Below are 26,121 nucleotides of genomic sequence, written 5' to 3'. Positions count from 1 at the left end.
CAAACTGAAAATGATAACAGATTTGGTGATGAATTAGGCTTTGGTTCACACCTGCCTTCTGTTCCAAGTTTATATAAATTAAAAAGAAAAAAACATGTTACCAAAAGAGTCAAAGATGTCGACTTGAAGGAATTAAGAGAGCATGGAAGTCTTGTGGACTAGTAATCCGACGCTTTAAGATATCCGTACAAAATCATCTGTCTCTCTCTAAGTATTTATAGCTGCATGTCGCATGCGTTTTCCCAACCAAGCTCAATAACTTATCTAATAATTTAAAGACTAAGAATAGCAACTCTCTTTTATTTCCCTCTTCAACAAAACAACACAAACACAAAGATGGTGAACTACCCATCAACCCGATGCATCTTCTTTGTGGCTCTCTTCAGTATTTTCACCATTAATGTTTCGATTTCAAGTGCTGCTTCAAGTCATGGAGAAGTTGGTACGTAATTTTGAAATTTCTCAGCTCAAAATATTGATCTCCCAAATTATATATGGTTTAATTATGAAAGTCTTTTAATCTTTTTTTTATTGGTGATGTAGAGGACGAACACGAGTTTAACTACAAGAAGAACGATGAGAAGGGGCCAGAGAGATGGGGAGAGCTTAAACCGGAATGGGAAATGTGTGGCAAAGGAGAGATGCAATCTCCCATTGATCTTATGAACGAGAGAGTTAACATTGGTTCTCATCTTGGAAGGCTTAATAGAGACTATCAACCTTCCAATGCCACTCTTAAGAACAGAGGCCATGACATTATGGTATACATATATATTTCCACTAATCAATAATCGTAACCCTTAAGTAAACAAATTATTTCTTGTTGCAGTTAAAACTTGAAGATGGAGCAGGAAGTATTAAGATCAATGGTTTTCAATATGAACTCCAACAGCTTCATTGGCACTCTCCGTCAGAGCATACAGTCAATGGAAGAAGGTAATTAACAATTTCACTAAAATAATAGAAAAACGTTGTATCGAACAGGAGAAGGTTACTGTCACAACAATTCAAACCATAATCCCATGCGTATTTACACCTGGTTGTCATACATACACGTTGAACATGCTTTTTTTTTGTGTGTGTGTGTGCAACCAGACGTTGAACATGCAGTTTTTCTTTGGGTTCAACCGTGCATGTTATAATAAATTATTTGCCATATATCTTCTTTCGTTAATTAGATGTATTATTTTGCTTGGATTTGGTCTATTTCACTTTGACTCGGTATGTTTTTATATGAACAAAGTATATACAATACATGCAGTAGTATATAGTAGAAGTTAAACCAAAAATATAACTAATCCGGCTCATGGCTTGCTTCGTGGCACAAACTAAAGTATTACAATATGCAAACCAGGTTTGCACTCGAGCTGCATATGGTTCACGAAGGCAAAAAGGGGAGAATGGCTGTGGTGTCAGTGTTGTACAAGATTGGAAGAGCAGATACTTTCATCAGATCGGTACACAAATAAAAACTTCGTCCAAAGCTATTTTTAACTGCATGCATCTATATTATATATTGTCGGCGTCGTCACTAATGGTAATTGTTGATTAATTCACTAATAGTAATTGTTGATTAATTATAATATTCTTAAAATTTTGAATTTGGATTTATAGTTGGAGAATGAATTAGAGGGCATTGCTGAAATGGAGGAGGCAGAGAAAAATGTAGGGATGATTGATCCCACCAAAATCAAGATCGGAAGCAGAAAATATTACAGATACACTGGTTCACTGACCACTCCTCCTTGCACTCAGAACGTTACTTGGACCGTCGTTAGAAAGGTACTTCAATTTTGATCTTAATTGACCTAATTAATAGCAAGTAGTGTTTAATCCTCTAATAAAATTTCAGGTTAGAACCGTGACAAGAAAACAAGTGAAGCTTCTCCGCGTGGCTGTGCATGATGTAAGTGATTAGGGTCCATGATGTTCAATAATCATCCAATTTATTCATTATATTGATTAGTGCTTTAAATGATTTTTATCAGGATTCAAACTCGAATGCGAGGCCGGTTCAACCAACCAACAAGCGCACTGTGCACATGTACAGACCAAGAGTTTAAATATATGAAGATATTACAAGTTTTTACTACTCTTTAATTCTTCATATAAAACATCATAAGTTAAAACAGTGATTTCTCTAGTTACTCTTCGTTAAACTGTTTTGATGACTATATTTATGTAAAGACAAATAATGATATTATTATTTAATTTATGTTTACTTATATGTAAACATACATATTTTTGCCGTTTAATTTTAATTTTGCAAAAAAAGAAGAAAATAATCGATACCTAACTCGATCAAAGACGCCAAGCTGACTTCCCAAAAGAGCTGCCACTGATGATTTGGTTGAGATAGACAGGTCACGGCTTTCTGAAGAAAGAGCATATTGCCTGAGGATGATAAATCAATCAGATAGCATCAACACAACTATATATATATAGAAACTGAGATTTAATTACTTATCTTGCTCAACGAAGACAGAAGACTGAGATTGGAGACCACCAGAGTAATTAAGAGAGTGAGGAGCAGAAGGAGGAACCGAAAGAGATGAAGAATAATTCATAAATCTCCCTCCGCCGCCACCACCAACTCCACCACCACAACTTCCTCCTCCACCACCACCACCACCAAGCGACGACATCATCATCATTAAACCCGCCCACAAACACACAGATTGATATCAGATTCAATTCCAGTTTCAAAACAGAGAAAGAGGGAATAAAAAACAGATGTTGTATTTCACTAACAATATCAAATCAAATGATCAATTTGGAACACATGCACAACAAAAACCCTAATTTTCCAACAAACTTCAAATAACACTCAATTACGATCCAAAATCAAAAAACCCTAATCATAAAACAATTCTACTAAGAAACTTACCTTTCTGATTCCAATTGATTCAATCTCTCGACCGATTTAATCGACTCCAACTTCATAACCTTCAAGCTTCAATTCCAAATTCTTCGTTTGTTTCGTCGATTCAATCGCAAACGAGAGAAAGAGAGAGAGACGAAAAAGAAATAAATCGAGGAAATTTTTTTTTTCTCTTTTGTTTTATTCTTTCAACCAATAGAATAGCAACACGTATCGCCTCTTAAACCAAGATTTCGTCTCTTATATAAGGGGAGATCTTAGAATTTTTTCCATTTCTGATTTATCTTTTTTACCCAAAACACTAAGAACTCTATCATAAACCCCCCGATAAACTTGCTCTTAAAATGTTAAGGTTAGAAGCAAGCGATAAGGAAAGAAGAAGAAGAAGAAGATGCTCTCGTGTTCTGCTCTGACCGTTACTTCTTCTTCTTACCCATTCCATTACCTTCCTTCTTCTACTGATCCTCCTTACGATTCTCTACGAAACCACCCTTCTCTTTCTCTACTCCGCAATTGCAAAACTCTCCAATGCCTACGCATCATCCACGCTCAGATAATCAAAACCGGACTCCACAACACCAACTACGCTCTCAGCAAGCTTATCGAGTTCTGCGTTACCTCTCCACGCTTTGACGGCCTTCCTTATGCTATCTCCGTTTTCGAAACGATTCAGGAACCGAACCTGTTGATTTGGAACACGATGTTCCGTGGGCACGCGTTGAGTTCGGACCCTGTCTCTGCTCTGAACTTGTACGTTTGTATGATTTCACTTGGGCTTCTTCCTAATTCCTATACGTTTCCGTTTCTATTGAAATCTTGTGCAAAGTCCAAGTCTTTTAAAGAAGGGCAACAGATCCATGGGCACGTTCTGAAACTTGGGTGTGATTTAGATCTTTACGTACATACTTCTCTGATCTCTATGTACGTTCAAAACGGGAGATTGGAAGATGCACGTAAGGTGTTCGATAAAAGTTCTCACCGAGATGTGGTTTCTTACACGGCTTTGATCGCGGGTTACGCGTCGAGAGGCTATATCGAAAGTGCGCAGAAGATGTTCGACGAAATTCCTGTGAGAGACGTAGTGTCATGGAATGCATTGATTTCAGGATATGCGGAAACCGGTTACTATAAGGAAGCATTAGGGTTGTTTAAAGAGATGAAGAAGACTAATGTTAGGCCAGACGAGAGTACTATGGTCACTGTACTTTCTGCTTGTGCTCAGTCTGGTAGTATTGAGTTGGGTCGTCAGGTACATTCATGGATTGATGATGATCATGGGTTTGGTTCAAATCTCAAGATTGTTAATGCTCTCATTGATTTGTACATTAAATGTGGTGAAGTGGAGGCAGCATGTGGTTTGTTCGAAGGATTGTCTTACAAGGATGTGATTTCCTGGAATACCTTGATCGGTGGTTACACACATTTGAATCTTTACAAAGAAGCATTGTTGTTGTTTCAAGAAATGCTTAGATCAGGTGAAAGTCCAAACGATGTGACAATGCTAAGTATTCTTCCTGCTTGTGCACACCTTGGAGCCATCGATATTGGAAGATGGATTCATGTGTATATCGACAAGAGATTAAAGGGTGTTATAAATGCTTCTTCTCTCTGGACAAGTCTGATTGACATGTATGCTAAATGTGGAGACATAGAGGCAGCACAGCAAGTTTTTGGCAGTATGCTAAATAGAAGCTTGTCGTCTTGGAACGCAATGATATTTGGGTTTGCCATGCACGGGAGAGCCAATGCAGCATTTGATCTTTTCTCAAGAATGAGAAAGTATGGGATTGAACCTGATGATATCACATTTGTTGGTTTGTTGTCTGCTTGCAGCCATTCAGGTATGTTAGATCTTGGACGCCTTATCTTCAGATCAATGACAGAGGACTACAAAATAACCCCGAAATTAGAGCACTACGGTTGCGTGATTGATCTTTTGGGTCATTCGGGTCTATTCAAAGAAGCGGAAGAAATGATAAACACGATGCAAATGGAGCCTGATGGAGTGATTTGGTGCTCCCTACTCAAAGCTTGCAAGATGCATGGGAATGTCGAACTGGCCGAATCATTTGCACAAAACCTCATTAAGATTGAACCAAAAAATCCAGGTTCTTATGTACTTCTATCTAACATTTACGCCACAGCAGGCAGATGGAATGAAGTAGCAAACATACGTGGGCTCCTCAATGATAAAGGTATGAAGAAAGTTCCCGGTTGCAGCTCTATCGAAATAGATTCTGTTGTCCATGAGTTCATTATTGGGGATAAATTCCATCCACGGAACAGAGAAATCTACGGAATGTTAGAAGAAATGGAGGTGTTACTGGTGGAAGCTGGGTTTGTTCCGGATACTTCTGAAGTCTTACAGGAGATGGAAGAAGAATGGAAAGAAGGAGCGTTGAGGCATCACAGCGAGAAGCTAGCTATTGCATTTGGGTTGATAAGTACAAAGCCTGGGACTAAACTTACAATCGTGAAGAATCTAAGGGTGTGCAGAAATTGTCATGAGGCCACAAAACTTATATCAAAGATTTACAAAAGGGAGATTATTGCTAGAGACAGAACTCGGTTCCATCATTTCAGAGATGGTGTGTGTTCTTGCAATGACTACTGGTAGCCATCATTTTAGAAGATGATGCTACCTGCGCTGTTGGTGAAGAACTGTAATTTAACTGGCTTATATTATATACATGTAAAGAAAGAGTTTTTAAATAACAAAAGCTGGCGTAGACTTCAAAACGTATATCAATTGACGCGTTTCAATGATCTAATAGTAACCTTCTGACATGTATTACACAGTCGAGTTATTTTTAATTTTACTATGAACTGTGAAGCGTTTCACTTTAAACAGCCCATAAAATAAACTTAACAAAAATAAAATTTTGGCAATTTTTGATTTTTTACTGTTTAGAAATGGAATGATTTGTAATCATATCTCCAGAAGGTTTCAAGTTCAACTAAGCGTTTCACTTTAAACAGCCCATAAAATAAAGGAAAAAAATAAACTTAACAAAGATAAAATTTTGGCAATTTTTGATTTTTTTACTGTTTAGAAATGGAATGATTTGTAATCATATCTCCAGAAGGCTTCAAGTTCAACTAATTGACGCGTTTCAAAGATCTAATAGTAACCTTTTGACATATATCACACAGTCGAGTTATTTCTAATTTTACTATGAACTGTGAAGGGTTTCACTTTAAACAACCCATTTTTATAAAATAAACTTAACACAAATACAATTTTGGAAAATTCTGTTTTTTTACTGTTTAGAAATATAATGATTTGTAATCATATCTCCAGAAGGTTTCAAGTTTCAACTAATTGGATACAATTAACTGGTGAGTCACGCAAAGATCTCCTTCTTTCCTATATCATTACTGTAAAAAAAACAAAGAAAACATAAAGAAAACTGAAGAAATTAGTTAGAGAGAAAGCAGGAGCAAAGGCACGTACGTAAAATTTGTTATATATAGAATAAGAGAGCGTTTTATCAGCAACATAAGAATTCAGCTCAATCTAAATTTGAATCTTCATTCATCTTTCTCCTCAAAACATAGCTAGCTAGATAGCACAAGAAAATGAAGATATCATCAATTGGATGCGTCTTTCTTCTTATCTTCATCTCCATCACAATTGTCTCCAGTTCAACAGATCAAGGGGAAGTTGGTAATAAGCTAGCTTTGTTATTGTTCTTTTCATTCCATAAATGTTTATCAGTATATATATACTATTAAAGATCTCACATTGCAAATAAGTTGAAACACACTTTAGTTTATAACGATTATAGTCCGCTCCGTGAATGTTAGTTGGTTCTGACTTACTGGAAAACATATACACAGAGGACGAAGCACAGTTTAATTACGAGAAGAATGGAGAGAAGGGGCCAGAGAATTGGGGAAGGCTAAAGCCAGAGTGGGCAATATGTGGAAAAGGCAACATGCAGTCTCCGATTGATCTTACGGACAAAAGAGTCTTGGTTGATCATAATCTTGGATACCTTCGTAGCCAGTATTTACCTTCAAATGCTACCATTAAGAACAGAGGCCATGATATTATGGTAAATCAACTACATTAGCTTTTTCAACATATATACATTCTTGGACCATAATATATATATATATATATATATATATATATATATATGTGGTTAAATGTGGCAGTTGAAATTTGAAGGAGGAAATGCAGGTTCAGGTATCACTATTAATGGTACTGAATATAAACTTCAACAGATCCATTGGCACTCCCCTTCCGAACACACTATCAATGGCAAAAGGTACCTCTACTCGTGATTTGTTAATTATATTCTAGCACATATTTGGTATTTTAATTATAAAAACGGATGATTAGGGGGAAAGCATAATAAAATTTTGGCTAAGTTTTTCAAGATTAAGTTCATTTGAATTTTTAGTGAGATATGCGTATAGCATGCATGCAAAGATTTGAATAATGCACATAATAGGTTTATTCTTGAGGAACACATGGTTCATCAGAGCAAAGATGGACGCAACGCTGTTGTCTCTTTCTTTTACAAATTGGGAAGACCTGACTTTTTTCTCCTTTCGGTATATTGCAATCTCAACCTTCCTACGTAGTCTCTATATATATTCAACAAAATTACTACTAATTATTTATACTTTTGGAAAAATAAATTAATCCAGTGTATTTATTCTTTAGTTGGGAAGATATTTGATGAGGATAACTGATACACATGAAGCCGAGGAATCTGTCGGGATGATTCATCCTAGAACATTCGATTTTGAATCAAGACATTATTATAGATATCTCGGATCACTTACAACTCCACCATGTTCTGAAAATGTTACGTGGACGATTTCCAAAGAGGTAATTACATTATCCATAGAGGTTAATGAATATTTATAATGCTTACCTCATTTTCGGTCTTAATTAGTTTTTCTAATATATGTCCAAAATTTTCCAGATGAGGACTGTGTCATTAAAACAACTGATCATGCTTCGAGTGACTGTACACGATGTGAGTGTCTCTAATCTTTTAAACTTCTACCGTTAAGCAAGTGTTCTAACCTTGGCTATATATAGAAAATGTGGCAATGTAATGTATCTTGGATTCTTGTGTGAGCAATATGTATTTTAATTTATAAGAAGTTGTAAGTCTGATACATCTTTTTTGTTGTTGTTGTTGTTGTTGTTGCAGCAATCTAATACAAATGCTAGACCGCTACAGCGTAAGAATCAACGTCCGGTGACACTTTACAAACCAACATGGCATATTTAACCATCTGAAGTCTCCTACCTATAGTCTAAATATTTAAGTTTGGCTATATATACTCTTTGTAATAGATAACTTGCTTTATATATTTGATCCATTGGAATTAGTAATATTGATGGTAATGAATAAACTGAGCAGATTTATTGATTAATCCAAATGATCAATGACAGTGTATTTTGAAGAACCAAGAGTGTGATAAAGCAGCTCATATCGTTGCTCGACACACATATATATACCATATATCTAGTACGTAACCATGTACCATGACAATGGTTTTATATGTAATTCAGTTCTGCAGTGGTTAAGAGGCCTGTTATCTGATAAATAGAGATAATATAATTTGTATTATTATTGTTGTTGTATTATTAGATGGAAAGACATAATTTAAGGGATTTCATAGAATATTATAATTAATGTATATCAGAATAATATATAGGATTTGAGTAATCATAGACGATATGATTAGACTCTTTCATGAAAATTATCGGGTCGGTAAACCAGAGATTTTCTAAATAGTATTCTTATGGTAATCCGTTTCCTATTTTAGCATAGCACAAATATTAGAATTCCATATAAAGAAGCATAGTTCGATAAGATGTTAATCCTAGTTTAATCCGTTATACAAACATTCAAATTTCTTCCATTAATTAGAGTCGTATGCAATATCTCGAGTTTCAACATCAAGGTGATAACCGATTATGAACACGAATGGAAAAACGTGCTATAGATTTTTTATTCTTTAGTATATTAGATTTGACCACTTTCACTTTTCCATAGAAATTATATATGTATGTACAATTTTTTTTTAAATTTATGTTAATAGTAGTATTCAAATTTTTCTCTCTCTTGACGATTTCTTGATTCTTCGCGAATCTTCTTCACCGCCTCACGTTAATCGGTAATCTAGCCTTCCACCGTTGGTGGATATCTCAGTTTAGCTAAGATTAACCTTCTCCTATTATGGCAGATTAAGATATTTGGCTTAATCTTCAAAACTTAAATCTGGGTTCGGATCGCACTCCACTTCAAGTATCGGGTGAAGCTCATAGGAAACGGGAAGAGGAGCATGCTCTCAGTCTCGTGGTTAAAGGTATCCATCCTTCACAAAACCCAGCTGAAATAAAATTCATGATGCCGAAGATCTGGAGATTGGATGGCAGAGTAAACAGTAGAATTAATGAAGATGGAACAGTCCAGTTTTTCTTCAAGCAAGTGCACCACCTTAATACTGTTTATGAAGGAGGCCCCTGGACCTACAAGGATTGGCTGATAATAGTTGATAAGTGGTCTAGGAGACATTACCCCGATTACCTTCGTGTTCTTAAATTTTGGGTAAAAATTCACAATATCCCGGATGACTCTAGGAATAACCGTGCGATCACTGAAATTGGGGAGATATTAGGATCTGTAGAGGAAGTTGTTATCCAAGAGCCTAATATAAATCAAGCTGGGGAGGTTATGGTGAGGGTTAAAGTTGATGCCACCAGTAGACTCATATTTGCTCGCTTCTTCTGTTTTGAGGACCAGAGTGAGCCTACCATTGTCAGATTTACTTTTGAAAAGCTTAGAAAGTTCTGCACTATGTGTGGTAGTCTCTCCCATCTAGCTACAACATGCTTGGTTCATGATCAACAGATTGAAAATAGCCCCATCCTAGAACCTGCTGATGATACAATGGGAGAAGCAGCTAGTTCCAATCCAAATAATGAAAACTTAGAACAACATCTTCAGATGGATCAAGAAAGAGATCTTATGGATCTTATAATCCCGGAAGCTGCTCAACTACATCCACGCCAACCTCTGACGATCAACGACACAATCTCAACCTATGTTGATGTACTCGAGCGAGGGACGAAGCGTAAATTTCATCAGACAAGTGAGGATGAGGAAGCATCGACTTCTAAAAGGAAACCAATAGAACAAACTGTGAACAAATCTTTAGGGGAGGTGGAAACCCCGAAGCCACCATCCCCAAGATGAAGATACTGCACTGGAATTTTCAAGGGCTGAGGAACCCCTTGACAATTCCTTATCTCAAGGATATCAACCGTAAATATAGATTTGATATCCTCTTCCTCATAGAAACTAAGAATAATGATGCGTTTGTACAGAAGCTTGGTGAAGAACTCTTTTTCTCTCAGCACTTTTTGATCCCTCCCAATGGGCTTAGTGGAGGGTTAGCAATATTTTGGCGGAATACGGTAAAGTGCGATTTTCTCTCAACCCCAACACTTTACCACACTGATATGTCTATTACCGAAGGGCCATCAACTTTTTGTTTAACCTACGTTGATATGGTAATCCGGAGAGAAAACCACGGCAGTCGCTTTGGCAAACTCTAGAGAATCTGGCAGTGGAAGGGTTTTACCAGAATAGATCAAGAGTAATTTTGGGAGATTTCAATGAGCTTGAAAACAATTCAGAAAAGCTTGGGGGTCCTACTAAACCAGAATGACAATTTATCAACTTTAGGAGGTTGTTGAGTGCTTCAGGTCTTCATGAGGTTAAAACATATGGTGGGCATACTTGGATAGGCAACAGAAGCACCGATACAATTAAGTGCAAATTGGATAGAGTACTGGCAACTGCAGACTGGAGAGAGCAATTCCCAAAAGCCATTGCACAACTGTTTGACTGGGTGGGCTCTGATCACAAGCCACTACTGCTCCAAACTGACGACAACCAATGGAGGGGAATCAAGCTATTTAGGTATGATAACCGGTGGCGATCAAATGAAGAAGTTCAAAGGCTTATTCAGCACACATGGAATCAAGAATGTCAGCAGTTACCACCATATCAGTTCAGAGAAGCGATGTTGAGATGCAGGGATAGTCTGTCTCGCTGGATGTCGAACCAAAACCTTAACTCAAGGAAAAACATTCAGCAACTGCGTCTGGATCTCCAAACAGCGTATGCTTCCCACCATGTTGATTTTCACTATGTTACTGATTTAAAGCTTAAACTGCAACAAGAATACAGGAAGGAAGAGGAGTACTGGTGTTCCAAAAGCAGAATACAATGGATGAATGCGAGAGACAAAAACACGAAATTTTTCCATGCAAAAACTAAGCAGAGAAGAAGTTACAATCGAATTACCTCTATTCAAGATGCAAATGGGAATGTACATTAAACAGATGAACATGTTCAGGAGGTAATAAACTCATATTTCTCTGACCTCTATTCATCTTCAAGCAGTGAACACCTTGATGCCATCCTCCAGCATTTGCAACCAAGAGTCACACAGGAGATGTACCAAGCACTTACTGCCTCAGTAACTGAGAAAGAAATCTATGATGCTCTTTTTAGCATGAATGTTGACAAGGCACCAGGTCATAATGGTCTAAGTGCGGGCTTTTACAAATATCACTGGAGTGATATTAAACCAGGTGTGATTAACTTTGTTAATCATTTTTTTGATACTGGTTATCTAGACCCGTAACTAAACCATACATACATCTGCCTTATTCCCAAAATTGCTTCACCAACCCAAGTAAAAGATTTTAGACCGATTAGCTTATGCAATATAGCATATAAACTAATCTCTAAAATTTTGGCAGAAAGACTTAAACCATGGTTACACTCTCTGATATCTAAATTTCAATCTGCATTTATCCCTGGCAGATTAATTACATATAATATTATTGTTACTCATGAGCTTCTCCATCCACTGCGTACAAAAAAAATCAAGACTCCCTTCATGACTTTAAAGTTAGATATAGCTAAAGCATTTGATAAGGTTGAATGGAATTATATTGAGGCTATTCTAAAAAGGTTAGGTTTTGCAGACAAGTGGTGTCAATGGATCATGAAGTGCATCACAACAGTCTCCTATTCAATGCTACTTAATGGTTCCCCCTCTAAACAGCTCATACCACAAAGAGGTCTTCGACAAGGTGACCCTCTCTCACCTTATCTCTACTTGCTTTGTACAGAAGGACTATCAGCTTTAATTACACAAGCAGTCAAAGTGAATCACATTCATGGTTTCAAAGCAAGTAGGAATGGCCCTGTTATATCCCATATGTTCTTTGCTGATGATTCCCTTCTTTTCTGTAAAGCTGATGAAGAAGAATGCCAAAGAGTTATCAATCTACTAAATATTTACGCAGCAGCATCAAGCCAACATGTCAACTTCCAAAAGTCAGCTATTCAATTTGGTAAGACTGTTCACCCAGACATCCAACAGAGTATTATGAATTCTCTAGGGATCAATAAAATGGTGGGTTTGGGAAATATCTGGGTTTACCAGAAGCGATAGGGCGAAATAAAGCAAATATTTTTTCCTTATATATCACAGAAAGTGCAAAATAAGTTGAATAGCTGGTATTCTAATCTCTTATCTCCCAGAGGGAAGGAAGTTTTGATTAAAGCGGTTGCTACTGCTCTTCCTACTTATGCAATGTCTTGTTTTTTGCTACCTCAGAAAATCATAAATCATCTTACAGGACAAATCAAGAAGTTTTGGTGGTCTGGAGCTAAAGAAAAAAACAAGATACCTTGGATTTCTTGGGCCAAGATGACCAAACTGAAGCAATATGGAGGAATGGGATTCAAAGATCTTCATCAACTCAACATTGCCTTATTAGCAAAACAGGCATGGAGAATTCTCAAAGAGCCTCAATCCCTTCTTGCAAGAGTCCTCCAAGCTAAATACTTCTCACAATCGGTGTTGACGGATGCAAAGTTGGGACATCGACCTAGTCATGCCTGGAGGAGCATATACCAAAGTATACAACTAGTTAAACAAGGCCTCAAATGGAGAATAGGAGATGGTAATACTATAAGAATATGGCAAGATCCGTGGATTGATAACCCTCCTCGACCAGTTAGGAGAGCGAATTCGAATCAGACAAATCCCAACACGCTTAAGGTGGTGGATCTTCTTACACCAAGTACAAACCAGTGGAGTGAGGAGAAACTTCGCGAATTAGTGCATCCACAAGATATTAGTCACATCTGGAGAATCATACCACGTTTCGTCAAGGTACCTGACATGCCTATATGGACATTTACAAAAAATGGTCAGTATTCAGTAAAATCAGGCTACCATCAACTCACCAAAGTGGATGAAGAGTCTATCCTAACCGCAAGTACACTTTGGAAATCATTGTGGTCTTTGTTTGTCCCACCAAAAATCAAGCACTTCTGGTGGAGAGTCCTTCATAATGCTCTTCTGGTTGCTGAGACATTGGCATTAAGGAATATCAATATTCCACGAGAATGTCACTTTTGTGGAGAAGCACAAGAGACCATCATTCACCTCCTTTTCCACTGCAGAATATCAAGAGAAGTTTGGGAGCTTTCTCTTGTCCCTATTAATGCAGGTCAGTTAGACTCTCACAATTCTCTTGCTAAAATACTTCAGCTTCTCATTTCAAGGAAAAACGTAGCCTCTCCAAAGGAGTACATTTTCCCGTTCATTGGTTGGCGGATTTGGAAAGCCCGCAATGACCTTATTTACAATAGCAAAAGATGGTCCATTCCTGATATCATACGCAAAGCTCTCACAGATTTTAGTTTATGGAAGGAGGCGAACAATGGATCGTTGACTCACGACAATAAGCATGAACACCAAGAGAAGACTAATATGGTCACCAATAGAGCTGCTTTGAATCAAACTAACATATTCTATTTTTATACAGATGGATCATGGTTAAATAATCAAAGCAGAGCTGAGATAGGATGGGAACTACATAATGCCCAGGGCAAATGTATTCTCAAAGGATCCTCATCAATTGAGCCCACCAATACAGCTCTTGAAGCAGAAGCCATTGCGATCAAAGAAGCGCTCATCCATGTCAAACGTTTGGACTACAAATCAATAGTATTCTGTGGAGATTCGAAGACTATTTATACATACCTTCAGAAAGCTAAAGAGCAAGACAAACCACCGGATGAGTTTGCAGAAATTCAAGGCCATCTAGAAGACATACTTGAATTATCCACCAGTCTTCATCATTTCACTTTTATCAGTAGGACATCAAATGTATCTGCTGATGCATTAGCAAAAAAAGTTAGAATTGTAAACTCTCCTATAATTATCTTTTGGTTTAGTTAATCTTGTAAAACTATGTATCTCTTTATTTAAATGGAAAAAAATTGTTTATATATTTGGAAACAAAACTTTATTTTAGTGCTATTTGTGAGAATCAACTTTAATTAAGTTTCACTTTATATTTTTTTTATAACATTTTTCTATTATTAAATGTATTTTTGTAATAACACTAATTTAATTTGTATTTTTTTTGGGGTCGAACAACACTAATTATAATTTAATTACTCAGAAATCACAATGACTTAAAGACACGGAAATAATTAAGCATAAATTAGCCAGAGAGAGGAGCCTTACGAAGCCGTATAAATCGCTCAGACGAGAAAACCACGCCGGTGCGAGCAAAAGTTTCGTTCCGTACAGAGTTCTGCAAAAATCCCAATTCTCATTAAGTTGTTGCTGGAATTCCTAATTTCCCACTTTTTTTCCGTCGCGTTTTTTTTTTTCTCTCACTACACTCTCGGAATCGGAGATTTGTAGAGGATACCACAAAGCTCGTCGAAGCGATAGATTCTGATCATCCTTCTCTTTCCCGGAGGTACGCTTCTTTCCCTCTTCTAGGTATTTTTTGTTTTGTTTTTGGGGTGGGATTGTCGAATCGGTGAATTGAGGGTTTCGGGTATCGAGATTACGGTTTAGGGTTGTTCAGGAGACTCTCATCTAACTTTGGGGAGGGGTCTTAGGAACACATTGGTTTGGCATATATAGGAAGTAAAGTCTGATTTGAAAGTTTTTTTCGCCGGATTTTGTAGACAATGATGAAGAAAGATGAAAAGAATAGTACGGCGAGGAGAACCATTTACACGAGATCCGTAGCAGCGTCAACTCCCGCCTCAGTTGAACAAGAAACCCCTGGTTTGAGGAGGTCGACCCGGGGAATGCCAACTAAACAGCCAATAACTCCACTTTCTGCTACTAGAAAGTCAGAGAGACTGGCTCCCTCACTTGCTTCAGTATCGAAAAAGTCTGCTGGAATGGAGAAGAAACACACATCGAGTCCTCTGCGAAGGTCTGATAGGGGAAAGAATGTAGTACCCGCCCCACAGAGTTCCAAAGGATCAGATAATCCTAGCCGGAACGCAGACACTTCACCGAATATTCAGCAGAGCAAGGAAATAAAGGAAAATAATGTAGAAGAGTCGACAAATGAGATCAAGAAACGGGAACCTACAATGTCAGCCCGAAGTTTCAGGGCTTTGTTTAGAAGGCCTGATAATAAATCCGAGGCACTAGTTGATGCTTCTAATGACGAGGAACTAGTAGTTGTTGGTTGTTCGCGCCGCGTACCTGCAAGCAATGATGATGCTGAGAATATGGTGCTTGATGCATCCGCCACGGTTGAAACTAGGGATGGAAACGCTATAGGCTCACCGTCAAAGAATTCAGAAAATCAGAAGCTTCTTTTCAGTAGAACTAGCTTAGTATTGCCTTTAGAAAGCAAGAAAGACAGTACAGAAATTGAGCTGGATGCATGTGCCATTGCTCCAAATGGAGATGACCGCATTTTGAGTTCTGATGGGGTAATTCCATCTCAATCTGGGTGCGATGATGCTGCTGCTCAAGACAATAACACAGACTGTCTACCACAACCTGCTCAAGACGGCACTGATTCTCCTTTGATATCAAGTAGGGACGCAGAAAAGGTGACGCTTGATGCATCCTCCATGGTTGAAACTGAGGATGGGAACGCCATAGGTTCATCATCAAAGAATTCAGAAACACAAAAGCTTCTTTTCAGTAAAACTAGCTTAGAAATGGACATAGGCCATTCTTTGAAAAGGAAGAGAAGCTCTGAAGAATTTGAGCTGGATGCATGTGACATTGTTGCAAATGGAGATGATCGCGTTATGAGTCCCGAGGTGGTAATTCCATCTCCATCTGGGTGCAAAAATGATGATCGACCTGTAATGTGCAACACATGTGGAAAACGGCAAAAGTAAGAATTTTTGAGTGTTGTCTGTCTATCAAACTGATCTGGCAATTGATTTCTACCATAGATGAATGTTGCACGGATGTGTTTGTTGCTTCTGTTAGTGTTGTTAATAATATATGTTTTAGATTGTAATTTAATTTGTACAACTTTTTTGTAGGGTCAACAGTGATTTTGAAAATCTGAGTCGTTGCTCCTGCATCACCCAGCCAGTTGACGAATCTGATCACGTCACACAGGTTTGTTTCTGTTTGTTTTCCTTTAGACACCCGTTAAACAGTGGTCTGTTTAATAGTTAAATTTACTTATCTTTTTACTTGTATTTGCATTGGATTAGGATATGGAGGAAAATGAACCAGCTGTGAGCAGAGACTATGAGGAGAACAGGCAAATGCAACACGGTAAATCAAGTGATCCCAAATTGTATTCATCGATGTACCCAGAGTATTGGGTTCCGGTGCAGCTATCAGATGTACAGCTGGAGCAATACTGTCGGACTCTCTTCTCCAAATCTTTATCTCTTTCTTCGCTGTCGAAGATTGATCTTGGAGCTCTCGAAGAAACTCTCATGTCTGTAAGGAAAGTAAGTTAATTTGAGTTAAAAACAAAATTTATGCTTCAATGTGCTTGTGCATTAAATACCCAGTTAACACTGATTATAAGATGAAAAGAAAGCAATATACATATAAATTAGGTGTTTACTGCATTGCTACCAACAAATATATTCTGTGTTCCATGCTCATAAGAAGTTGTTGCATAGGTGTTATGCATTTCTGTTTGATGTCTGGTAGTACAAAGGTTTTGGTCCTTGTTTTCTGCTTTTTCAAAACATATAGAACTCGAAATGCCGACTAGCACTAGACAGTTTGAGGTTGCCTAGATATGCAACTACTGTCGGTCTGCATCACATTTTCTCAGAGCCTCTTTATGCATGTTAATGTGTGATATATTAAAACTTTCTTCGTTTGTTCGCAAACTTGTTGACAGACCTGTGACCATCCATATGTTATGGATGCATCTTTGAAACAACTGCTCACCAAGAATCTGGAGTTTCATGAAATCGTGGATGTAGAAATTCAAGCAAGCGGGAAACTTCACCTGCTTGATTCCATGCTTAACCATATAAAAACGAACAGTTTAAAAGCAGTTGTCTTCTACCAGGTGAATTTCTATTACTAACGAGTGTGGATAGTCTCTGTTTGTCATGGATAACGTCACTTAGTGCATTCTCAATATATATGCATTTACTTTTAACAATGAAATTATGTCTTGTACTGAAATTTGTGTGAGGTGAACCGATGAAGTATGCTTTCTGTTATGTGATGATAAATTGTAAAGTAGCTTCAGTAACCAGCCTGCATTTTGATATATGCTTAACTGAAAATTTTCTTCTCCCCTTCCTCTCTTTGTTGTTATCTGTGCCTCATGTAGGATTGAAATACAGTTTTTTATTTGGTTCAACAGGCAACACAAAGCCCTGAGGGGCTTCTGCTTGGTAATATTCTCGAAGATTTTGTGGCTCATAGATTTGGTCAAAAATGTTATGAGCATGGGATTTATTCCTCAAAGAAGAACGCCATAAACAATTTCAACAAGGAGAGTCAATGCTGTATTCTGCTGTTGGAAACACGTGCCTGCAGTCAAGCCATTAAACTCTTGCGGGCTGATGCATTTATTCTTTTCGGAAGCAGCTTGAATCCACTGCATGATGTTAAGCACTTAGAGAAGATAAAAATCGAGTCATGTTCGGAAAGAACTAAGATATTCCGGTTGTACTCAGTATGTACAGTTGAAGAAAAAGCCCTGATTCTGGCTAGGCAAAATAAGGGGCAAAATAAGCGGCAACATAAGGCTGTAGACCGTCCTCTAACGCATGCACTGCTCATGTGGGGGGCTTCATATTTATTTGATAAGCTGGATCATTTTCACGGCAATGAAACCCCAGATTCAAGAGCTTCGTTTGAACAATCTATAATGAATGGTGTGGTTCGTGAATTCTCGTCCATACTTTCTTCCAAAGATGGAGAAGAAAATGGAGGAAAGCTGTGTCTACTTTGGGAAGCCAAGCATGATCAGGGAACTTACAGCAGTGATTCTACTCTGTTTGGTGAAAAACATAATAATTTGTCAGATGAAGATAGTCCTAATATATTTTGGACAAATCTGTTGGGGGGAAAGAATCCTATGTGGAAGTACGCGTCAGATACTCCTCAAAGAAATCGGAAAAGAGTTCAATATTTTGAGGGCTCTGCAGAAAGTCCCAAACTTGACGATGACGGAAATACAAAGAAGCGAAAGAAGGCTTCTGGCGATTTCACCGATGTCCAAGTAGATAATGATGAAAAAAAGGCCTCCGGGAAGGATCTCATGGGTAAAAATAGTTCAATTCCTGCTCATATATCTAGAATTTTGCAACTACTTTGCTGATTCTCTTTTACACAGGGGCTTTGGAGTCACCAAAAGTAGCACTCCAGCCAGCATGTAAATCTACATCTGGTACTGATGCTACATTGGATGAAAGTGATGCTTTTGGCTTGTATTCTGTGGGCGTTCATATCTCTAGAATCCCAGAGGATATGTTATTCGGTTATGATTGGAAAAAAACACCGCGTGAATCACAGAGGAAACTCCATGCTGATTTAAAGTCAGAAATGGCAAAACTTTGCCAAGTTTTGCATCTTTCAGTAAGTGCCTTTCTTCACCTCCATAACTTATTTTAGCTTTTGCATATGGATATACTGTGGGTTGTAACTGGAATTGTTAACTGATTTCATGTGTCTATTAAAAGGGTATATTGTCGTGTGTGATTGGTTAACATATTATTCTGTTTTCAGGAAGCATGCACAAGCATGGTTGAAAAATTTCTTGAATATGTTTTTGAGAACCACCTAATCTACGAAGAGCCAGCCACCACATTGCAGGCATTCCAGATAGCCCTGGTATGGCAGCATTAAATTTGATAATTTATGCATTATTTCCTTCATCATCTGCCCCTGTTTTAAATTTCCTCATTCTGTGGCATCACTTTCTCTGTGGGAATGCATTAGTTTTAACTTTCTAATCATAGGATAAAATTATCCACTATTGCTCCAATTATGCAAGCTACTAATGTCTAATTAAACAACTGCTCTTATAGACCTCAAAGTACGGCCTTCAATAGCTGACATAATTTATGAATAGGTCACATACTGAATACATTGTTAAAATTGCGTTTTCAGAGTTGGATTGCAGCTTTGTTGGTAAAGGAAAAGCTTAGTCACAAAGAATCTTTGGTCCGTGCAAAATCTGAATTAGCTTTCTATTGCTCAAGAGTAGAGGTAAATTATATATTTTCGATATTGTCCTGCATGAAGAGTCTGTTCTTGGAGCGCACACAAGGTTTGCAGTGTGATTGCTTTGGTACTACTTCTAGCCAGTCAATGGTTAGTACAAAACAAGTGAATGAAAGTCTCTCAGGGGCTAGAGTGCGTCAGGGAAAGAACAATATAAAGTCGATGCGTAGCTCAGAGGGTGAAGAATGCACGACTGAGAAGAGATGTAGTCATTATAGCACTGCAACAAAAGATATCAACGAGACTATTAAAGACATAAAAAAGAAATGCAAGAGGCAACTGCAAAAGCTTGGACAAGAGCACGAGGAGAAAAAGGTGGAGCTGTTAAATATGCATGCAGACAAGAAGGAAAAACTTGAAACTAGGAAAAATTTGGAAGCAGCAGTAATTCGTTTATCTCGTTCACGGAAAAGCACCCAAGTGGATGATATCAAGCGGCTGGAACATGATTTTGAAAGAAAGTTTGATGAAATCAATAGTGAGAAAACTGAATGCCTTCAAAGTCTGGAGCAAATGCACGAGGCTGCAAAGAAGAAGTTGGCTGAGGATGAAGCCTGTTGGATTAGTCGGATAAAGAACTGGGCACAAGCGGAATTAAAAATTTGTGTTCCCATCAAAAGTGGCAACAAGCATTTAAGTGAAATAAGCTCATCAAACACTTCCAAAAATGCTTGTGATGTACAAACTTGCAATGATGCCAGCGTTGAAGCTACTTACACTGATACGAATTGTATGGCTTCCAAGGTAAATCAAGTACCGGAAGCAGAAAACACATTAGGAACCATGTCGGGTGGCACAAATCAACAAGTTCCTGAATTGGTGGTTTTAAGAAATGACGAGGTGATGGATGTTTTAACCTTGTCTCCTGAGCAGCCTACAGAAAATGTGGCTACAAAGAGCCAGTCCAGTGAGCACGCTTCTCTCACTGTGCCTGAGATATTGATTCCTGCTGGCTGTCAAGAAGAATTTGCGGCTTTGAACGTGCGTTTGCCAGAATACCAGAATTGTGACAGAATAACATCAGCGGCACCAGATGAAGATGTTTCGTCAAGGGTGCCAGAGGTATCCCAGTCGCTAGCAAATCTTGCAAAATCTCCCTCCCCCGAGGTTTCCTTGAATAGAGAGGAGGCTTTGGTTACTACAGAAAATAATAGAACAGATCATGTGGATACTGATGCTGATAACATTTTGGCCCAGCAGAATAGGGAAACCTACTCTCTTGACAAGGAGATTCCTGACGAGGTTGCGTTGCCTAAGCCACACCCTGCGGCTGTGGTAGAGACTAGGGGTGCTACTGAATCTGATCAGGTACTTACTGGCCCTGTAGGATACTCGATTCGTTGTTCATCTAATCTCTTTAATGCTCATTTTTGTTAGCCATCGGATGTTGTTTGTCTTATTGGATTCACTTTTCTGGACAGGATGATCCTATGCCTTCTTCACCAGCTGGAAAGCAATCTGAACCAACAGCAAACACTCAGGGCCAAAATATTGAAGAAGCAATTGAGCCCCAGTCTGTTGAGCCAGAAACTGTAGAGGCTACTGATTATGCTGCATCCAATCAGGTCCTTATTAAGACTACTTTTTCATTTGCTGGTTTGAAGTTATCAATCTGTGTAATGTTTATTCAGAATTTCCCGTGTGAAAAGAGCTGGGAAATGTGGTTACTGATCAGGTCACATCTTTTAATATAATATTGACTCTATGGACAGGGTGATCGAGTTACATGTCCTTCGCCATCTTCACCAGCTGGAAATCAGCCTGTGCCAGAAGCAAACATTGAGGGTCAAAATATCAACACATTATCAGCTGAGCCCCACATAGCTGGTCCAGATGCAGTAGAGAGTGGTGATTATGCAATATCAGATCAGGTACGTATTGCCTTAACAAAATTTAATCGCTTTTGCTGTTCAAAAGGCTTACATCTTTGTAATGCAGGACACAATGGTTGCTCAGGATGCGTGTTCTCTGCCATCTACATTGGTTGGAGCAAACATTGAGGGCCAAAATATCACGACAGTGGCTCAACTTCCTGCAGATGGATTAGATGCAGTAGAAAGTGGTGGAACTCCTGTATCAGATCAGGTATCTGCCTCTGCTTGAAGACTGTTTTTTTTTTTATTGGTTTAAAGCACTATGCCTTTGTAATGTTCGTTGTCATTTACTGTAAGAAACAGAGCAGGCAGTGGGTAATGATCAGGTGTTAATTTTGCTTGTGAACTTGATTTTTCTGGATAGGGTGCTCGGGATGCATCTCCTCGGCCTTTATCTTTGCCTGGAATTCACCCTGACGCAGAAGTTAACATTGAAGGCCTAAATAACACAGCAGTGGCTGAATCTCACACAACTGGGTCAAATGCATGTGAAATGGAAATAGCAGAAGCTGGTCCCCAAGTAGAACGGTCAACCCTTACAAGTCAGTTACTGCCCTTTTCATTTAAGTATCACCTAGATTAACGTAGGTGTTTGCCAGACTGCTAATAGTGTGATGCCTTTGTGCAGATCTTGTCCATGAAGGTGGTGTGGAGCCTTCAGCAGGTGTAACAGCTCCTGTTCCATCATTTCTTAGCAATGTTATGGGACAGAGTGCCGCTCAACCTGTTCCTCAAGTACCATTCCCTGTGTTCAACGACCCATTTCTGCATGATTTGGAGAGGCTGCGGAGAGAATCAGAGAACTCAAAGAAGATTTACGAAGAAAAGGTTAGATGTCCGCCATACCTCTAGTTTTGGTTTCTTTTTTTCACTCTTCATTGACCCTCAGTTGCCTGTGAGCAGAAATCAGTCTTAAAATCTGAACTCGAGAGGAAGATGGCTGAATTACGAGCAGAGTTTCAACGAAGATTCCAGGAGGTAGAAGCTGAGAATAACACCAAAACGACGGAGATAGAGACAAATAAAAATCTTGTTATAATGAACAAACTGTTGGCGAATGCGTTCTTGTCCAAATGTACCGAGAAGAAGACATCTCCCTCAGCAGCTCCAAGGGGTAAGTGTTCTTCGAAAAGTAGAGCAAATTGGTTTTAAATACAAGGAGATGAAGTCATAGTAACACATTTTTCTGCAGGTAGAATTCAGCAGCTAGCACAGAGAGTGAGCACGCAGAGAAATTACACTGCTCCTGCTCTGTCTCCGGCTCCTGCTGCTGGACCTCTGCAGCTTCAGGCATCATCGTATCCTGCTCCTGCTCCGGCTCAGACTCCTCTGCAGACTCAGGCATCTTTGTGTCCTTCTTCAGTCTCTCGTCCATCAGGGCGTCCTCTGAATTCCGCGGTCTGCACAATGCCTCAGCCAAGACAGCCTCTGATATCCAACACAACTCCAACTCTGTCAGCTTCTCCTGCAACTAATCAAGTTGCCAATGCAAGTCTACGCTCTTCTGCACCACACCTCAACTCATATAGGCCATCCTCTTCAAGTCCTGGCTCCACAACTACTCCAACCTCAGCGCCGCCTCTTCAAGCTTTAACATATTCAGGTTTGTTAATTCAGCAGCAGCAGCAGCAAGAACAACAACCACAACAGGGATTGAGCCCTGGATTGCAGGGCAACGAGAATGTGGTTTGTCTTTCGGATGATGAGTGATGTAAATGGAGAGATGTTTAGGGTCTAGTTGTTGATTTAGAGAGAAGTTAAAAAAAATGCCTGTATATATAATAATTAGGTTACCTTATGATAAATACCGAAGTATTGTTTTGGATGCGACTTTTGTAGATGCAATAACTCTAATCAAATTGAGTGAGTCACTAACCGACTCGGGTTCGGTACAGTCTTGGTGAAATCTAACGTTCTACTTTCATGGATCACACAACACATTTGATGGTTAAAAATTAAAGAGCTTTTTTTTCTTTTTTTTTTTTTTTTGTCAAATAGCTTATGTATATTCTCATAAAGGCTCAGAAGCCAAACTATCAAAAGAAAAGAAAGAAAAGGTAATTAATATGGTTATCATAAAAGAAAGACCATTATGTATGTTAAAAAAAAAAAAAAAAATGATTCTCAAGTTCCACCGTTGTGTCCAATAGAAAAATAATTAAATAAAAAGTCGTATAAAGAAGGAAACAAAAAGAAAAACTAAAATTGAGAAAGAAGAAAAAAGAAAGTTGACGTGTCGTTTACTAGAAAGGATTTGAATTGAACAATTCGCTTTCTTCCTCTATATGGTAACCGCTCCCTTCTCCTTCTCATTCTTCTTTATAGTCTCTCTGATCAGATTATATTTTACTTCACAAAAAATTAGAACTCGGAAAAGCAAAAAAATGGAGAGCCCCAACGAATTGCGAGAAGCGAAACCGGATCTGGAATCCAACGACTCTCTCAATAATCTTCTCGATCCTTCATCTCCTTCTTCTAGCGATGCCTCAAGATCATCCGTTGACTCCACTCGACCCGATTCTTCACGCCCTCACTCTTCTCCTTTCTCCCGCTTCTCTAAGGTTCTCTCTCTCTCTCTCTCTCTCTCTCTCTCTCTCTCTCCCTTTCTCCTCTCTCTCTAATATGATCCAAAGATCCAACCTTTTCTTATGTGGGTGATGATGCAGAACTGATGAAATTTTCATCATCTAATAATTAATTTTGCTTTGATCCATCTGAATTTACCGATTAGGGTTTGGTTTCTGATATAATCTTCGTTTTTTTTAATCATCTATAGCCGATTGGGTTTTATAGGTTTAAGATTGTGTGTGAATTGTGATTAGAGATTGTTTTCTATGCTGAGGAATTGCAGGGCAGGTGCGCGATCTGCTTGTATGAGATTAGGAAGGAAGACGGGAAGGCTATATTTACTGCAGAGTGTTCTCACTCCTTCCATTTCGATTGTATAACCTCCAACGTTAAACACGGAAACAGGATTTGCCCTTTGTGCAGAGTTCAGTGGAAGCAAGTCCCTTTGTCTGATGTTGACTCTCTCCCTACCTCTCTGCCTCAAAGGGGTTTTGAAGATGATGAGCCTTTACCTCACGGAGAGACACAATTCCAGAGTGATGCTGCTCATCGTCCCCATCATCAATCCCTCCAGATTAAACTCTTCCCTGAAGTGTCCGCGCTGGCGAAACCGGTTACTCGTAGTGATTTTGCTGTTCTGGTTCATCTTAAGGCTGAGGGTGTGAGTGATGATGCTAGGCGCGCTCGTGCTCCTTTGGATCTCATTACCGTGCTTGATGTTAGTGGGAGCATGGAAGGAGTCAAAATGGAGCTCATGAAAAACGCTATGGGTTTTGTGATTCAGAATCTTGGTGAGACCGATAGGCTCTCTGTTATTTCCTTCTCCTCCACGGCTCGTCGACTATTTCCTCTTAGACTGATGTCTGAGACGGGGAAGCAAGCGGCGATGGAGGCTGTTAACTCCTTGGTTGCTGGGGGCGGGACAAACATCGCAGAGGGGCTCAAGATTGGTGCAAGAGTCATTGAGGATAGGCGGTGGAAGAACCCTGTTTCCGGAATGATGCTTTTGTCCGATGGACAGGACAACTTTACTCTTTCTCATTCCAGGGTCCATCTCAGAGCAGATTACGAGTCTTTGCTTCCAAGTTCTTGCCGGATCCCTATTCATACCTTTGGGTTCGGCTCAGATCACGATGCTGAGCTAATGCACACGATCTCAGCAGTCTCTAGTGGCACGTTTTCGTTCATCGAAACAGAGACTGTGATTCAGGATGCTTTTGCGCAGTGTATTGGAGGGCTTCTCAGTGTAGTGATTCTTGAACAAGTTGTTGAAATCGAATGCGTTCATGAGCGTGGCCTGAAAATATCTTCCATAAAGGCAGGAAGCTATAGAAGCCATATAGCATCTGATGCAAGAACCGCCACAATCGATGTTGGAGACATGTACGCAGAAGAAGAAAGGGACTTCCTAGTGATTCTTGAAATTCCATGCTGCGACAACAATGGGTCTGCTGATTCTGAATCTGTGTCGTTGCTAAAGGTTAGATGCGTCTTCAAAGATCCTGTTACGAAAGAGATTGTCCGTGTGGAATCTGACGAATTAAGCATCCAAAGGCCAATGAAGCTAACAGGAGAAGAAGTGGTGTCCATAGAGGTTGACAGGCAGTTAAACAGGTTCCTTGTTTCACAAGCTATGTCAGAAGCTAGGGTTTTAGCGGATGGAGGTGACCTGACCGCAGCAATTGGAATTCTTAGAAACCGTGAGAGAGAATTATCAGAGACACCGTCTGCTCGATCGAGTGATAGGCTTTGTCAATCACTGTCCTCCGAGTTGAATGCGTTGCAAGAAAGGATGACGAGCAGGAGGATGTACAGAACATCAGGGCGAGCTTACGCCTTCTCGAGCATGAGCTCGCATTCGGCTCAAAGGGCAACGGCTCGTGGAGACTCGACCCACGGTTTAAGCCCGGTACAGGCTTATCAGACGTCTTCAATGGCTCGTATGGTGACTCGGTCTCAGCAACTGGTGTTCGAAAGCCCTAAAGCATCCCCTGCTCGTGAAAGCCAAAGCCGAATTTGACAGAATAATGAATTGGGGTTTGTGATTATTGTTGCTTTTGGTTTTAACTTGGTTGGGTGGTGTGAAGAGAGAAGTTGAGTTGGTTCTGTTTGAACCGGGGACATGGTTTCTAATGGCTTTTCTTAACCAACAATATGATACTGGTTATCTTTCTTATTTGGTTTATTGTGGATTCGTATAAAAAGAACATATTATCTTTGTTACAAATTTAAGTT

General features: G+C 39.0%; 5 protein-coding genes and 2 pseudogenes across 5 annotated transcripts; all 7 read left to right on the top strand.

Annotated features, from left to right (window-relative positions):
- The first annotated feature begins 171 nt into the window (after positions 1–171).
- Positions 172–2,241, top strand: LOC104766187 (alpha carbonic anhydrase 7). The gene is made up of 7 exons (XM_010490024.2): positions 172–442; positions 544–761; positions 830–936; positions 1,355–1,457; positions 1,615–1,782; positions 1,853–1,906; positions 1,989–2,241. Exons 1-7 carry the CDS (start codon positions 337–339, stop codon positions 2,061–2,063), a joined length of 831 nt encoding a protein of 276 aa, XP_010488326.1. The 5' UTR covers positions 172–336; the 3' UTR covers positions 2,064–2,241.
- Positions 2,242–3,158: 917 nt separating this feature from the next.
- On the top strand, positions 3,159–5,624 carry LOC104778614 (pentatricopeptide repeat-containing protein At1g08070, chloroplastic). Its single transcript, XM_087498035.1, has one exon. The coding sequence runs from the start codon at positions 3,273–3,275 to the stop codon at positions 5,496–5,498; it is 2,226 nt and encodes a 741-aa protein (XP_087354161.1). The 5' UTR covers positions 3,159–3,272; the 3' UTR covers positions 5,499–5,624.
- Positions 5,625–6,380: 756 nt separating this feature from the next.
- Positions 6,381–8,281, top strand: LOC104766178 (alpha carbonic anhydrase 5). Its single transcript, XM_010490015.2, has 7 exons — positions 6,381–6,548; positions 6,722–6,939; positions 7,043–7,155; positions 7,342–7,444; positions 7,557–7,724; positions 7,822–7,875; positions 8,056–8,281. Exons 1-7 carry the CDS (start codon positions 6,461–6,463, stop codon positions 8,134–8,136), a joined length of 825 nt encoding a protein of 274 aa, XP_010488317.1. The 5' UTR covers positions 6,381–6,460; the 3' UTR covers positions 8,137–8,281.
- An 809-nt stretch (positions 8,282–9,090) lies between these two features.
- Positions 9,091–10,048, top strand: LOC104778613 (uncharacterized; annotated as a pseudogene).
- A 58-nt stretch (positions 10,049–10,106) lies between these two features.
- Positions 10,107–14,188, top strand: LOC147946539 (uncharacterized; annotated as a pseudogene).
- A 236-nt stretch (positions 14,189–14,424) lies between these two features.
- Positions 14,425–23,212, top strand: LOC104778612 (helicase protein MOM1). Its single transcript, XM_087508149.1, has 16 exons — positions 14,425–14,720; positions 14,935–16,118; positions 16,273–16,351; positions 16,450–16,695; positions 17,100–17,273; positions 17,577–18,483; positions 18,555–18,796; positions 18,947–19,051; positions 19,331–20,752; positions 20,866–21,009; positions 21,157–21,315; positions 21,383–21,529; positions 21,683–21,860; positions 21,947–22,146; positions 22,222–22,432; positions 22,511–23,212. The coding sequence occupies exons 2-16, from the start codon at positions 14,938–14,940 to the stop codon at positions 23,026–23,028; spliced, it is 5,913 nt and encodes a 1,970-aa protein (XP_087364275.1). The 5' UTR covers positions 14,425–14,720; positions 14,935–14,937; the 3' UTR covers positions 23,029–23,212.
- Positions 23,213–23,517: 305 nt separating this feature from the next.
- LOC147946538 (E3 ubiquitin-protein ligase WAV3-like) lies at positions 23,518–26,113 on the top strand. The gene is made up of 2 exons (XM_087508150.1): positions 23,518–23,879; positions 24,170–26,113. Exons 1-2 carry the CDS (start codon positions 23,604–23,606, stop codon positions 25,904–25,906), a joined length of 2,013 nt encoding a protein of 670 aa, XP_087364276.1. The 5' UTR covers positions 23,518–23,603; the 3' UTR covers positions 25,907–26,113.
- The last annotated feature ends 8 nt before the right edge of the window (positions 26,114–26,121 follow it).

This window comes from Camelina sativa, chromosome 3, assembly GCF_030686135.1.
Source record: "Camelina sativa cultivar CO46 ecotype springtype chromosome 3, ASM3068613v1".
NCBI classification, from domain to species: Eukaryota; Viridiplantae; Streptophyta; class Magnoliopsida; order Brassicales; family Brassicaceae; genus Camelina; species Camelina sativa.
The sequence above is the reverse complement of the archived record's forward strand: the minus strand, read 5'-3'. Positions and strand labels throughout refer to the sequence as shown.